This window comes from Pelophylax lessonae, assembly GCF_965119305.1.
Source record: "Pelophylax lessonae genome assembly, chromosome: 2".
In the NCBI taxonomy this organism is placed as follows: domain Eukaryota; kingdom Metazoa; phylum Chordata; class Amphibia; order Anura; family Ranidae; genus Pelophylax; species Pelophylax lessonae.
Genome location: NC_138769.1, coordinates 111,637,160 through 111,653,151, shown reverse-complemented (window position 1 = coordinate 111,653,151; position 15,992 = coordinate 111,637,160). Strand labels below are relative to the sequence as shown.

General features: G+C 47.2%; 1 protein-coding gene across 1 annotated transcript in view; it reads right to left on the bottom strand.

Moving 5' to 3' along the window:
• Window positions 1-824: 824 nt before the first annotated feature.
• ZRSR2 (zinc finger CCCH-type, RNA binding motif and serine/arginine rich 2) overlaps window positions 825-15,992 on the bottom strand; it is a 61,975-nt gene continuing 46,807 nt past the window's right edge. Inside the window, exons 10-11 of the mRNA XM_082246526.1 lie at window positions 6,568-6,677; window positions 825-1,694 (exon numbers count right to left, since the gene is read on the bottom strand). Of these exons, the coding sequence (XP_082102652.1) occupies window positions 841-1,694; window positions 6,568-6,677 (964 nt within the window). The 3' untranslated portion in view covers window positions 825-840. The remainder of the gene's footprint in view (window positions 1,695-6,567; window positions 6,678-15,992) is intronic.

Genomic DNA, 15,992 nt, shown 5'->3' with positions numbered 1-15,992 from the left:
CTGACGATCGGGGGCAGGAGCCTGCCGCCGGCAGCGCGTACTCGCCCCCTAGTAGCCTCCCAGGCAGATGGCGCCCATTAACCTGATTTTGCCTGGGAGACCCGAAGTAAATAGGCAGTGAGGTGACGGCAAGTGGTTAAGAGAGTGTCTTTAACTACCTGCTGACCACACACAGTAAAAATACTGCGAAAGGGAAGCAGGTACAGGCACAATCATGTACATGGGCAAAACAATATCGAGTCATATAGCTGCACAATTTGCAGTATATAAAATCATATTTTGTAGATGCTTTAACTTTCCCACAAACCTATATACACTTTTTGGGATTTTTCCATGACATGTAGCAGAATACATTTTGAATTCATGAAAAAAAAAAAAAATTGTATTACATTTTTTTTAGATAGAATTGATAATAAAGTAGAAAATATTGCATACATTTTGCAAAATTTACCCTTTTTTTGCTTCCATATAATAAACGAAAATTAAAAACCCAGCAGTCAAAATACCACCAAAAGAAAGCTCTATTTGTGTGAAAAAAATCATATACATTTTATTTGTATACAGTGTTGCATGACGGTGCATTGGCCAGTTAAAAGTAGTGGAGTTCTCTATAGCTAAAAACGGCCTGGTCATGAAGGGGGTAAAACCTTCCGCATGTCAAGTGGTTAAGTTGTGCTTTACTATGCAATAGATGTGTAAGGTAGCAAAGAGCTGTAATAATGAACAATTATTATAAAAGCGTAAATAAAGTGAAACACCACAAAATAATGGTTGATGGATATTTATCTACCTCTTCTACAAAGGGTAACATGCAACTAACCTTCTTTGACAGATTTCTGTTCACGTATCTGGGCTTTGTGGGTTATTCTCTTTAGTTCTGGATTGGGAACGGCTCTTGCTGCTCTGGCTTCTGGATCGGGATCGGCTCTTGCTCTTCCTGCCCCGACTCCTGGATCGGCTCTTGCTCTTCCTGCCCCGACTCCTGGATCGGCTCTTGCTCTTCCTGCCCCGACTCCTGGATCGGCTCTTGCTCTTCCTGCCCCGACTCCTGGATCGGCTCTTGCTCTTCCTGCCCCGACTCCTGGATCGGCTCTTGCTCTTCCTGCCCCGACTCCTGGATCGGCTCTTGCTCTTCCTGCCCCGACTCCTGGATCGGGAACGGCTTTTGCTCTTCCTGCCCCGACTCCTGGATTGGGAACGGCTTTTGCTCTTCCTGCCCCGACTCCTGGATCGGCTCTTGCTCTTCCTGCCCCTACTCCTGGATCGGGAATGACTTTTGCTCTTCCTGCTTTGGCTCCTGGATCTAGAACGACTCCTGAACCTTTTAATGGGACTTCTAGATCGGGATGAACTGCGGCTTTTGCGCTTGCGCTTTTTTCTACCCCTACTGTGTGACCTCTTTTCTTTGCTTCTTGACCTATGTGAGCGATGTTTTTTCTTGTTTTTGTTGTGGCTGCTCTTTTTCCTGCTCGATTCCCCATTTCTTCTGCTCTCTGGGCTGCGACTATAGCGTCTCCTGGAAAATCCATGATCATCATATCGGCTCGACCTCTCCCAACGTTCAGAAGGATTATTTCTGTCTGGTGACAGGTTAAGGTCTCGGTCGGCCTCCCAAAATTCATTATTTGGGTTCTTGAAGACATGTAGAAAATTACAGTGCTTACCTCGGGGACATTTTTGCCTTTCAAACAGCCCTTTCAAAAAAATAAAAAATAAATAAAAATGTACAATCAGGAAGGAAACATTTTAAAACCAAAGCATATAAAACAAGAATGTCATATGTCAATGTTTTTTGTAACAAACTCTAAGAATGCCACTTGAACACTTACTCTAGATCCTGAACACCTTATTTACCTTATGTATCAAAGACAACTTGAAAGTTAAGTTTTGGGTCTTAAATTGTGGGCTGATGAAAACATAAAAAATAAATCTAAAAAAGGAAGAGCTGCCAAAAGCACAAAATATAACCTAATCACCTAAAATAGTTGAGTCCTCTTCCCGTCTCCTTAAATACATCATGTCCATTGACAACACATCTTACAAATACCAGAACAAAGGAAACCTAAACTGCATCATGGGAGCGAACTTCAGACCAAGGTTTAAAGGAGAAATTCACGTTAAAAAAAAAAAAAAAGTGCATTTATTATTATTTTTAGGAGCCTGCAGAGAATTGAAGCAGTGATCTGCTGATCATAGACAAGTGTCAAGCTCTTGCAGACTCAGTACAGCCATCTACTTGTAACTCCCATGTGGCCAGACAGCTACTGAAGAGCAGTAGGAATCAATGAGCTACAAGAGTGCTGATCAGCGCCCTCACACTTTGATAACTACAAGCCATTTGCCACGATAGAAAGCGCAACTTGTAGTACATTCATTCACAGAACTCTGAATGAAAGACGCAGCTGTGTGGGCAGAGTCCCACACAGCCTTGCAGTTTTTAAATTGTGGGTGCAGGTAGAGGATCCCCCATTCGCTGTCACCTAGGGGAATTGGGGGGTGTGGAGCTGCTGCTTTAGTAACATGTTACACCCTGTATACACTATGACCCGCTTTGCACAGAACTTCAAAGTTTAGTTGCACGGTAATCACCCATTGCAAAAGCCTACATAGCCTGGTCTTTGTAAATGATTCTCAATTGGGAAGCACCACTACCATGGATTCCGGTTGTGTATAGCATACACCAATTATTGCAGAAGCAGCAGTCAACTACTGTGTCTTCCCGTCTCGCACAGCACAGCATGCATAGATCGACATCATCCCTTTGGGGTGTTTAATTTTAAAAGTTTGAACTGGAGAATAGGAAATCCGTTGACAGTGCAGCAGATAATAAAAAGCTTGGTCATTAACAGTATACAAAAGAAAACCAGCACACTTATTGAAAGATTTATAGAACTTGAAACTCACATTTCTAGATTAATAAACTGGTGTTTGTTGCAGACATTAACCACTTGCCGACCAGTCACTGGGACTGTACTGAGGCAAAGTGGCTTGATTCCGTCCAGCGACGTAGACCTACGTCGCTGGACTCCTCCCCCTGTAGGCGGCGCTCGCGCGCCGCCGGAGGCGCGCTTCCGCTGTTTTCAGTCACAGCGGGAGTCGGGCCAGGGGAGGAGCGGCGGCGATCGCCGCTGCTCTTCCCCCGATCGTCGGGGAATCGAGTTTGGAGATCCGCCCGCTTGTGTAAACAGAGCGGGCGGATCTCCTAAGTGACAAGGAGTGACAGATTGCAGGGTTCAGCATAGCTGAACATGCGATCTGTCCCTGTCACTCAGTCACCTCCCCCCCACACACGTTAGTAAGCACCAGGCATACATTAACCCCTCCCTCTCCAATAAAATTAACCCCTTCCCTGCCAGTGTCATTTTTACAGTAACAGTGCATATTTATAGCACTGATTACTATAGAAATGTCACTGGTACCCCCAAAAGTGTTGAAAATGTCAGTCAAGGGTCCGATCTGTCCGCCGCAATGTCGCAGTCCCACAAAAAAAAAAAAAAAAAGACAGAAATCTTTCCCTTAGTAAACGCAATGACTTTTGCGCAAACCAATCAAAATACGCTTATTGTGATTTTTTTTAACCAAACATAGGTAGCAGAAAACAAATTGGCCGAAAATTTAAAAAAAATTAGATTTTTACATTTTTTGGGGGGAATTTCATATAAAAATATGTTAAAAATATAATTTTTTCAAAATAAACGCTCTTTTTTTGTTTATAGCGCAAAAAGTAAAAATCACACAGGTGATCAAATACCACCAAAAGAAAGCTCTGTTTGTGGGAAAAAAAAGGATGTAAATTTCGTTTGCATACAGCGTCGCACGACCGCGCAATTGTCAGTTAAAGTCGCACAGCGCCGAATCGCAAAAAGTGGCCTGGAAGTAAGACAGCAAAATCCTCCGGTGGTGAAGTGGTTAAAATGCACAACAGTGGCATCTTTTCCCGACATCCATTGAGATACAAGAGAAATTATTTTCCATTGACTGCTTCCTTTTCAAAACCTTAATCCTCTATGGCTAATTAAGACAGTATGGCTCCTAGCAAACCTGAAAATCTTGAGCGGGTAGCAATACCCTATCAAACACAAACAAGCAATTCCTAGCGCTGAAAAACAGATGTTCAGAGATCCCAAAAATTGTATCTGAATTATGTGGGATGGACGGATTAATGCCAAAAAAACAGTTAGTCATGTCAGGGTTGCAGCCGACCCATGCCCAGATCCTGACTGAGAGACATGTAACACAACAGATGGGTGTACTGGTGCTCCCAAGATAAATGACAGGCACTTTGGAATCACACTTCTTGGAAAATGGTCACAATAAAAAATGTCAAGTTAATTAAAACGATGTAAAACACTGTAGACAGAAGGGGGCATCCAGCAGTAGGGCAATACCTTTGAGATGATCCCAGGTATTGGGTGAAGACGCCTTGTCCAGGTGTTGAGGGGACGGCAGCAGCGCTGGAGCCGTGAAGGTGGAATCCCCTAGGGGCGATGGGAGCGGGAGGGGGGAAAGGGGGGAGAAGCTCGACCCCCGTATCCCGGACCTGCCGCAAGCTGTCTCGCAGCACAGCGGCTTCGACTCCTAGCTTCCGGCGGCTGAGACGGCGCTGGAGGATGACATCATCGGCTGCTGTTGGTCGAGTCACAGGAGCCAGTGCAGCGCTTCAAGCCGAGCCTCATACCCGATGACCAGTGTGGGAGGCAGCCTCGCTGAACCGGACGCTCCGCACAACAGTGCGGGTTGCCTAACAATGGGAAAACTAGTAGCCACAAAGGAGGATTACATGTTTCGGGCTGTGCCCTTCATCAGATCTGATCTCTGCGGGAAAGCTTGCGGCAGGTCCGGGATACGGGGGGGGGGGGGGTCGAGCTTCTCCCCCCTTTCCCCCCTCCCATCGCCCCTAGGGGATTCCACCTTCATGGCTCCAGCGCTGCTGCCGTCCCCTCAACACCTGGACAGGAGTCTTCACCCAATCCCTGGGATCATCTCAAAGGTATTGCCCTACTGCTGGATGCCCCCTGCTACAGTCTACAGTGTTTTACATCGTTTTGATAAACTTGACATTTTTTATTGTGACCATTTTCCAAGAAGTGTGATTCCAAAGTGCCCATCATTTATCTTGGGAGCTCCAGTACACCCCTCTATCTGTTGTGTAGCAATACCCTATGTATCAGTGACATCTCATTTCTACATAAAGTTTCTAGCCTACATCGTGTCGAAAAGAACTCTATTCCAATTACACATGAATGCAGACACTTTGCTGGTTCACATTTTACACTGGGATCCTCTGTGCCAAACTGTCATACCATTACACTAATAAGACAATACAAGATCCCAATGCCAGAAGACAATGTTAAAATATGATTTTCCATTGTTCTCTGTAATATTTGTACATACGACTAGACTGTTCCTATAATTTTTAAACAGCAGCCTTCAAAATCTCTTTAAAAGACAACAACTTATCTCTTTTAGTGAAGTTGTAATTTACTACAACTACATTTAAGAAGAAGATGTCCTTTAAAGTGGTAGTAAAGTTATTTTTTTTTAAGTTGTACCTACAGGTAAGCCTTACAGGTACAGTGAATATCTCCTAAACTTGTGGTGTTTAGGAGATACTCACACTGCATACAGCCGATGAAGAAATCGGCGCACATGCTCTGAAGGTCTGGCAGATCGTGCCGGACAATCAGCACTCTGTGCCACAGCCAAGAGCTCCTGCGCGCATTCAAGGGAGTGATGTCATCGCAGCCCCAGCCACTTATACAGCCGGAGCTTGCGAACAAAAAAAGGAAGATCAGGGGAAGATGGAAGCCCCGTCAGCGGTGACAGCGTGCCACTGGAGGGCTTCGTTCGAAAGTAAGTATTTCATAAAAGTTATTGACATTGCCTTGCAGGGGATTTTTTTTTTGTTTAATGTTGCGGTTTACTACAGCAGCCTTTTTCAACCAGGGTGAGCTTTCTTCAGGTGTGCCTTGGAAAATTCCTAAAATTTGCCCTAAAATTGTATACAAGCCAGCGGGTGGATGAAACCTGCCTTTTAGTTACACAAAGCCACAGGTTTTCATTGTACACCATTGCAACATCTCTAGCTGTGAACCTCCTAATGACCAATGACATCAGTTGATAAGGAGGATGTCAGTTGCCTGCATACCATCCTTGCCTCTTTCCATCAGCTTTGGGGTCTTATTAGCTAAGTGATAGAGAAAAACTAAGGAAGAGGAGAAACATTGGAATACTAGTCAGTACCAGTTTGCAAAATGGAAGAATAAATCACCTTTTATGTTGGGTGTCCTACATGTATTGATGTTGCTACATTATGTAACACTATTAGAATAGTTTTTACATTTTAGAAAGGGGTGCCTCAAGACTGCCCAGAATTTTTGGGGGTGCCTCAAGATTGTCCATAGTTTTAAAGGGTGCCTTGACTGAAAAAAGGTTGAGAAACACTGTACTACAGCTTTGAGGAATGGTTCAAACTATCAGTGTGACTAACACCTGATATTTCTGGGACCCAACTGTCAGTTTGGAATATAGGATTCTTTTTTTTTTAAAGAACTCTCCTCTCCTTACCACATATAGCTGATTTCCACCTGGTGACTGGTGAGAATTCACACTGAAGCTGACGCGATGCGTACCAACGACCATTAAACAAAGAATAAGCCTTTGAGCATTCTTCTTCCCTGGAAGCAGAAATATGGGTGTGAAAAAAATTAACCAGCAATATCAAGACTAATATAGCCCCAATTCCAAAAAAGTTGGGGCACTGTGTAGAATCTACATAAAAACAGAATGCAATAATTTGCAAATCTCAAATCGATATTTTATTCACAGTATTTAATATATTAAGTGTTTATGTACCACTTTAACTACTTGTCTACTGGACACTTAAACCCCCTTCCTGCCCAGGCCAATTCTCAGCTTTCAGCGCTGTTGCACTTTGAATGACAATTGCGTGGTCATGCAACACTATACCCGAATGAAATTTTTATCATTTTTTTCAAATAGAGCTTTTTTAGAGGTATTTATTCATTACTAGGGTTTTTATTTTTTTGCTAAACAAAAAAATACAGAAAATGTAAAAAAAAAAACCCCAAGAAACTGCATTTTTGTAAAATCTTACCTGTAAAATTCCTTTCTCTGAGTCCTCCGAAAGTCGCCGCCTCCTTTAAGTCATCACTGTTGGGTATTGACTTCCCATCCGCAGGAATAGCTAGGCATATAGACTTAGTCCAAAGACAAAAGGCATTCGCATATACACACCCATGGGGGCTGTCCCATCTGGTCAATACCCCCCCTGCATCACCACTCCCAACTCAGTTTGGTAGCATAGCAGTGGGTAATAAGAACCCCAAAAGAGGGGCGGCGACTGTCGGAGGACTCAGAGAAAGGAATTTTACAGGTAAGATTTTACAAAAATTCAGTTTTCTCTTACGTCCTCCGACAGTCGCCGCCTCCTTTAAGTCATCACTGTTGGGATGTCCCAAAGCAGTATAGACATGAGGGGTGGGAGACGCAACCGTAGAAAAGGCAACGCAGTACCCACATCAGAGAAAGGAATCTTACATGCACCTTAAGAGAACCAACTGGGCAACAGAAAAAACAATGCTCAACAGGAGCAACAGCCCAGGAAAGCAAATGCCAACAGCCAGGGACCCAGAAAAAAATTCAAGGGTCCATCATGGCACTGCCGCACTGAGAACTTTGCGGCCAAAAGAAGCATCAGCTGATGCCAGAACATCTACTTTGTAGAATTTGGAAAAGGTGTGCACCGACGACCAAGTCGCCGCCTTGCACACCTGGGCCACCGAGGCCCGATGCCAATAGGCCCAGCATGCACTCAAAGACCTGGTAGAGTGCGCCTTAACAGGGAAGGGCGGAACCCGTTCCTTCAAGGCGTAAGCCTGCTCAATGGTCTGTCTGATCCATTTGGCAATAGTTGCTGCGGACGCAGCCATGCCCTTCCGAGATCCCTCAGGAAGGACAAACAGGGAATCCGTCTTCCGAAAGGATTCTGTAGACGACAGGTAAACCCTGATCGCCCTGACAACATCCAAGGAATGTAAGGCAATCTCCTTTGGATGTTTAGGCTTCGTACAAAGCGAAGGCAGGACAATGTCCTCATTAAGGTGGAATTCAGAGATCACCTTGGGAAGGAAGGATGGGGGTGGTCGCAAAACCACCTTATCCTTGTGAATTATCAAGTAAGGGGAGCGGCAAGACAACGCCGCCAGCTCCGACACTCTGCGAGCCGAAGTGATCGCCACCAGAAAAGCAACCTTTTGACAGCAGAGGCAACGATATCTCCCTGATGTTTTCAAAGGGAACACGCTGTAACACGGACAGAACCAAGTTCAAGTCCCATGGAGGTAAAGGCTCCTTCCTGGGAGGAGCCAAATGTCGCACACCTTGAATGAAGGTGCGCACAAAGGAATGAGACGCCACAGGGCGTTGGAAAAGGACAGCCAGTGCAGACACCTGGCCCTTTACCGTGGCCAGCGCCAGACGCTGATCCACTCCAGACTGGAGAAAAGCCAAGATTCTCAACACTGAGTAAGAACGAGGAATCGGAGGAAAGGCGTACATCAGACGATACTGATGCCAAGGGGCCACCAACGCATCCGAGGCATCCGCCAACGGATCGCGCGTTCTTGCCACGAACCTTCCCACCTTTCGATTTAGCCGGGATGCGAACAGATCCACGTCTGGGGATCTCCACCTCGCACACAGCATCTGAAAGACCTCCGGGTGTTTGGACCATTCCCCCTGGTCCAGGGTCTGGCGGCTCAGATAGTCGGCCTGCCAATTTTCCACACCCGGAATGTGAACTGCTGAGATCGCCGGGACATGAGTCTCGGCCCAAGACAGAACGTCGGTCACCTCCCGGGCCGCTCGAGCACTTCTGGTGCCCCCCTGGTGGTTGATCTAAGCCACCGCGGTAGCATTGTCCGTCTGTATGCGAACAGGCAGGCCCCGGAGACGGTCCGACCACTGGAAGAGACAGAGTTTTATCACTCGTAATTCCAGCACATTGATCGGGAGGGAGGACTCCTCCTCCGACCAAGTGCCCTGGGCAGACAGGTTGCCCAGGACTCCACCCCAGCTCGACAGGCTGGCATCCGTGGTAACCACTGTCCACACTAACGGACGGAAGGACTTGCCTTCCGCCACCGACGGGGACTGGATCCACCATAGAAGAGCCAATCTGGTCTGGCGACTCAAGGAGACATCCAGATCCAAGGACTGAGGTAGTCTGTCCCACCTGGCCAGGATCGCCGTCTGGAGAGCCCGCGTGTGGAACTGGGCAAAGGGAATCGCCTCGAAGGCCGACACCATCAATCCCAGGCCCCGCATACAGGTCCTGAGTGACGAGGACGGATTGTCCCTGAGGGACCTGAGTTCGTCCCGCAAAGTCCGGAGTTCCAGGTACCCCAGGACCGCAGTGCCCTGGGCCCGCAGTAGGCCCAGAACCGGCGCCAACACCTTCGTAAACACCCTTGGTGCCGAAGCGAGACCAAAAGGTAACACCACAAACTGGTAGTTGCCCTCTGCGACAGCAAACCGAAGGTACCGCTGATGACCCTTGAAAATGGGGATGTGCAGGTACGCATCCTTCAGATCTATCGAAGCCAGGAATTCTCCTGGACTCAAGGAGGCCACAACCGAACGGAGAGACTCCATTTGAGACTTCCCAACACACACGAAGCGGTTCAGCGCTTTTAGGTCCAGAATAGGACGCACTTTGCCCTCCTTCCTGGGCACAGTGAACAGATTCTAATAAAACCCCCAAAACCGGTCCCGATGAGGCACCGGGACAATCACTCCCTGAGCAAGCAGGTCCTGCACCGCTTGATGCAAGTCCTGCAGACGCCCCGGAAGCAGATGGAGATTGGAGGGAAAGAATCTGTCCTCCGGCCGGGAAAGGAATTTGATCTAGTAACCCGATCGAACGATCTCCTGAACCCACCTGTCTGATATCCGGAGCAGCCAAGGTTGGAGGAAACCGCGCAAACTTCCCCCCACCCCTGAAACGGGTGAGGGTGCCCCTTCAGGCAGAGGCGGATTGTCCCGCCGAGCCAGCATTGCCGGCCTTCTGCTTCCCCGCCCAGTACTTCTTCTGGTTGCCCTGAGCCTTGAAGGGCTTGCCCTTGGATTGGTTCCGAAAGGCACGAAAGGACCCCTGATCGGATCTAGGCGCAGAACCCCGCTTGCCTCGGAAAGACTTGTTCTTCGGGTTCTGGGGCAGCATAGTGCTCTTGCCCCCCGTGATGCCTTTTACCAAGGTGTCCAACGCCTCGCCAAAAAGGCGAGAGCCAGCATAGGGAAAAATCAGCCACAGTTTTCCTTGAGGACTGGTCGGCCGACCAGCTCTTCAGCCATATCAGTCGCTGGTTAAGAACCGCGACACTAGAGAGGCGAGCCACCAAGGGGGCCTCATTTAAGGCTGCATCACACAAGTACATGACTCCTTGGTGGATCTGATCCACCATTTCCAGCCAGGCAGGCGGCACGTCATCAGACACGAGATTGCCCCTAAGCATCTTCGTCCAATCAGCCACCGCCTGAGCCACCAGAACGGACGCGAAAACGGGTCTGAGCAACGAACCCACCACCGTATAGGAATGGCGGGCTAGAGACTCCAACCGCCGGTCCGTGGGATCCCGGAAAACCGGGGTATCCTCAGTAGGAACCAAGGTAGCCTTGTTCAATACGGCCACAGTGTGATCCACCTGTGGAGGCACACACCATCGTGATTCCGTAGCCGGCGCAAAAGGATAAAGCAATTTGAACCGACTAGGTACCAGAAATGGACGTTTCAACGTGCGCCACATTTCATTAACAGTGTAGTGAAATTCTGCTGGGCAGGGAAAAACCTGCGCAGACTTGCGGGTCCTGTGCGTCCCAAATGAGGACACAACGCCCGGAGGACAGGGCTCATCCTCTAAATGCAAAGTTTCTTTAACAGAAACAATTAACTCATCCATGGTCGCCCGTTCTTCTGGTGACCCTGGGGAGGATGTATTCAACACCCTCCATTTCAGCCTCCCCCTCAGACGCCGGGGGGTCTAAGGATGAGCGGGACCCTGAAAAGGGCAAGCTCGCAGCAGCCATATCCCCATCTGAATCAGAAGAGAGAGACAACCTGGGCCTCTTTCTCGCAGCCCGTTCAGACATCAGCATTTCCATATTTGCCACCAAAGTCGCTACTACAGCAGCCAGATCGGGTCGCAGCGGAGCCACAGGAGAACTGGGGCCCCCCACTAAAGCTGGAGGAAACTTGCTTTCCTGAGAATCCATGGCTCAAGTTATCAGAACAAACTACAGTGCAAAAACGGTGTACTGTCCCCCTTTAAGAACGCTGCGTGTGCGCAGCCCACCGCTACTGCTACAGTGATGAAAGACCCCCAAAGGAGAAAAGAAACTGAGCCAGAAGCGATACACAGAGGGAAATTGAGAATGATAACCTGCAGAGCCCGCAGAGCGTTGCTACCAGTGTCCTTGCTGCTGATGCAAAGGAAGTGCTGCTGGAGAGGGCTGGACTATAAGCCAGACCCCGGGAAAATGTCTGCCCCATAGGGATGCATTGGAGGCTACGCCAAAATGGCCGCCGACATGCGGCCGGACCGATCGTTCCACCGCCCACAAAATGGCGGCGGATGGCACCAAAATGACATGCAGGATCGCCCCAGAGGAGCTATACATGTGTGCCCATATCAAAGATGGCGGACCGCGCGAAAATGCACCGCTGCGGTCGCCACACAAGCACAAACGTCTGCACCCCCAACATGCACCTAAGGTGACACAGGGACAGGGACCCCCAGGCAACATACAGATTTGCACAAGCGATCCCCGCAGGAATCGCACAGGGAGTCACACAGGCACAGACACAGGGAACACACAGCAACACAGACTGCCACCCCAAACAGAGGCCCCACACAGAAAAGTACTTACCTGTACCAGATGGTGTGGGGAGCCTCCATGCACGGAAAACCTCTGTCCTCATCTGACAGTGAGTGCCGTGAGCCAGGGACATGACGCTGCAGCCCCGCAGACGAGTCCTGTGAGGTAGCCACCTCACGGCTACATCCCTGTAGCGAACAGGGATGGGTCGTTCGTAATGCCAGGGCGAACCATAGCTGAACACTCGATGGCGGGCTGGGGGTCCATCTGACCCTTTTGCTCTGGAGAACCAGGGCGGCCAGTCCGAATCCCAGCACCGCATGATCCATCTTCATCCGAAGAGAAGACTAACACTAGAAGCTGACAAAATAAACAGCTAGTAAAGTAAAAGAAAAAAATGACATTTCCAAAGAAAATCAAATAAAAGATTAAGAAGGCTGAGACTGAAGCCCCAGCACAAGGGAAGCCTGACTATTCCTGACGCTAGGCATATTAAAACCGAGTTGGGAGTGGTGATGCAGGGGGGGTATTGACCAGATGGGACAGCCCCCATGGGTGTGTATATGCTAATGCCTTTTGTCTTTGGACTAAGTCTATATGCCTAGCTATTCCTGCGGATGGGAAGTCAATACCAAACAGTAATGACTTAAAGGAGGCGGCGACTGTCGGAGGACGTAAGAGAAAAACTGTTTTTATAGTTTGTTATAAAATTTTGTAAACAGGCAATTATTCTCCTTCATTGATGTGCGCTGATGAGGCGGCACTGATAGACCCTGATAGGCACTGATCGGTGGCACTGATAGGCACTTGTAGGTGACACTGATAGGCAGCACTGATAGTTTGCACTGGTGGGCATTGATAGGTGGCACTGGTGGGTGGCACTGACCTGCACTGGGGCACAGATGATCCTCTCGTCGGAGGGACATCCGTCCTAAAGAGAACAGCCGGCGATCAGCTTTTTCTTTTTCCTTGCGCTAATAGTGCAAGGAGAAAAAAAAAAAAGCGGATCTCCACCTGCTGTTTACATCACGTGGTCAGCTGTCATTGGGCGACAGCTGATCCCATGATAAGGGGCCAGGATCGGCCCCCTACTCAGATCTATGATCAGCCGAGTGTCATGGACTCACTGATGACAGAGAGAGCCGCGCACACTCTGCAGGGAGCACGCATGCATGGGAGGACTACTTTGACGCTTTCCTGGCAATTAAGGTCCACGCTGTAGCCGTCTTTCGGCTACAGCGCGGACGGGAAGTGGTTAAGAAAAAAGGTAATTTTGGCATTGATGATAGCAACGTTTGGAAAAGTTGGGACAGGGCAACAAAAAGATGACAAAGTGATACTAACAAGGAAGAGTTAAAGCGGATGTATCCTCAAGAAAAAAAAAAACTCTGCAGGACAAAGACATAATGAGCTAGTACTAGTACGCATACTAGCTCATTATGAAATACTTACCTTAGAATGAAGCCCTGACACGGTCATCTGTAGAACGCTGAGGGTGCCGTCATGTTCCCTCAGCGTTTCTTCCGGGTTCGGCGGCTCCGGCACTGTGAGTGGCCGGAGCTGCAATGACTTCACTCCCGCGCATGCAGGTTGAATATCTCCTAAACCATGCAGGTTTAGGAGATATAAATTGTACCTACAGGTAAGCCTTATTATAGGCTTACCTGTAGGTAAAAGTCAAATAAAGGAGTATACTACCGCTTTAAAAGAACATTTTGCAACTAATAAAGGTTAATTGGTAACAGGTCAGTAACATGACTGAGTATAAAAAAGAGCATCTTAGAGAGTCAATGGGGTTGATTTATTAACCGCTTGCCGACCGCCGCAAGTACATATACTGCGGCGGTCAGCCCCTCACAGGCAGAGTGACATATCGGTACGTCACTAGCCTGTGAGGCTCTGGGGCGCTCTTCGGACCCCCCCCGCGCGTGTGACCGGCGGACCCGATGTCCGTCGGTCACTCAGCGATCGTCGGGGGGAAAGGCAGGCGGCTAGTGTAAACAAGCCGCCTGTCATTCTCCACTGTGTAGAAACAATGATCATACGGTTCTACTACAGCTCAAGCCATAGCCAATCACAGTTAGAATCACGCCCCTAGGGACACACACAGCCCCTCCCTCTCAAAGTTAACCCCTTCCCTGCCAGTGTAATTTTACAGTAACAGTGCATATGTATAGCACTGATTACTGTAGAAATGTCACTGGTAACCCCAAAAGTGTCAAACATGTCAGTCAAGGGTCCGATCTGTCCGCCGCAATGTCGCAGTACCGCAAAAAAAAAAAAAAAAAAAAAAAATCGCAGATCGCCGCCTTTACGCGTTAAAAAACAAAACAAAAATCTTTCCCTTTGTTAGTAAACGCGATAACTTTTGCGCAAACCAATCAAAATACGCTTTTTGCGATTTTATTTTACCAAACATATGTAGCATAAAACAAATTGGCAGAAAATGTTAAAAAAAATTTGATTTTTACATTTTTTTGGGGAATTTCATATAAAAAAATGTGAAAAATATTGTTATTTTTGCAAAATTGACGCTCTTTTTTTGTTTATAGCTTATGATCAAAAAAAAAAATCGCACAGGTGATCAAATACCACCAAAACAAAGCTCTGTTTGTGGGAAAAAAAAGGACGTCAAATTCGTTTAGGTACAGCGTCGCACGACCGCGCAATTGTCCGTTAAAGTCACGCAGTGCCGAATTGTAAAATACCCCCTGGTCTTTCAGCAGCCAAATCCTCTGGGGCTTAAGTGGTTAAAGGCAAATAGACTGTGCACTTAAAGCGCAGTTGCTCCAGAGCTTTGTAAATGAGCAGAAGCACTGTGTTCTTCCATCATCCAATCACATGCAAGCAAAAATATGTTTTTTTTAATTTTCCTTCCACGTGATTGGGTATTCTTTGTGAAGTGAAGCTTTACCTCATTTACTAAGCTTTGGAGCAACTGCACTTTGCAAAGTGCGCAGTCTATTTGCCTTTAGTAAATCAACCCCGGTGGGGTCTGTAAAACAACAATTTACAACTACTGTTCCTCAACGTAAAATTGCAGACTTTAAAATATAATTATAGGCAAAACTTTTTTTTCCCCCATTTTAGATAAGAGTAAGAGGATAATAACCCCTTTTACATTTTTTTTTTCACCGTCTGTCCCACTGCAGAAATTTTCCTTCACTTCCTGTCCCAAAGCCAAACAGGAAGTTAGAGGAAATCCCTGCAAATTAAGGGAATTCCATGAGGACCACTAAGTCACCAGAACTAGTGTACCCATTCGAAGATTTCCCCTCTATTACTTTTCTGGGGACAACCCAAAATGTAGGCTTTTCTTTTACTTTCACCTTCAATAATGGTAAACAGGACAAATAGAGAGAGGGTGAATCTACTTTATAGGGACACAGACAGCAATAAAAAATCATCCACAGTACATAAGATCAAAAGAGTCAGAATCTAGAGAAATCTCTGTGCGCAAAGCCGAAACACAATATTGGATGCCCAAGATCTCTGGGCCCTCAGATGGCACTGCATTAAAAATAGACATGATTCTGGGATGGACATCACTGTACGGGCTAAGGAATACTTCCAAAAAATCACTGTCTGAAAACAGCTGGTCATGCCATTCAAAAAGGCAAGGTAAAGGTCTATCATGCAAAGAAGAAGCCATATCAGGACATTATCCACAAACGCCACCATCTTCTCTGGGCCAAACCTAATTTAAAATGGTCTGTTGCAAAGTGGAAAATTGCTCTGTGGCCAGACTAATCAAATTTTAACTTTTTTAACTATCATGGGTGACGTGTCCTCTGGACTAAAAAAAGGGGAGGGACCTTCGAGCTTGATATCAGCGCTCAGTTTAAAAGCCTGCATCTCTGATGGTATGGGTGCATTGGAGCATATGAAATGGGCAGCTTGTACATCTGGAAAGGCACCATCAATGCTGAAAAAGATATATCCAGAATTTAGAGCAGCTTTCAAACATATGCTACAATCCAGACATCTTTTTCAGGGACCGCCGTGCATATTTCAGCAGGACAATGCTAAACCACGCACACCATCTATGACAACAGAATGGCTTCATAGTAGACAAGTGCGGGTGCTTAACTGGTCTG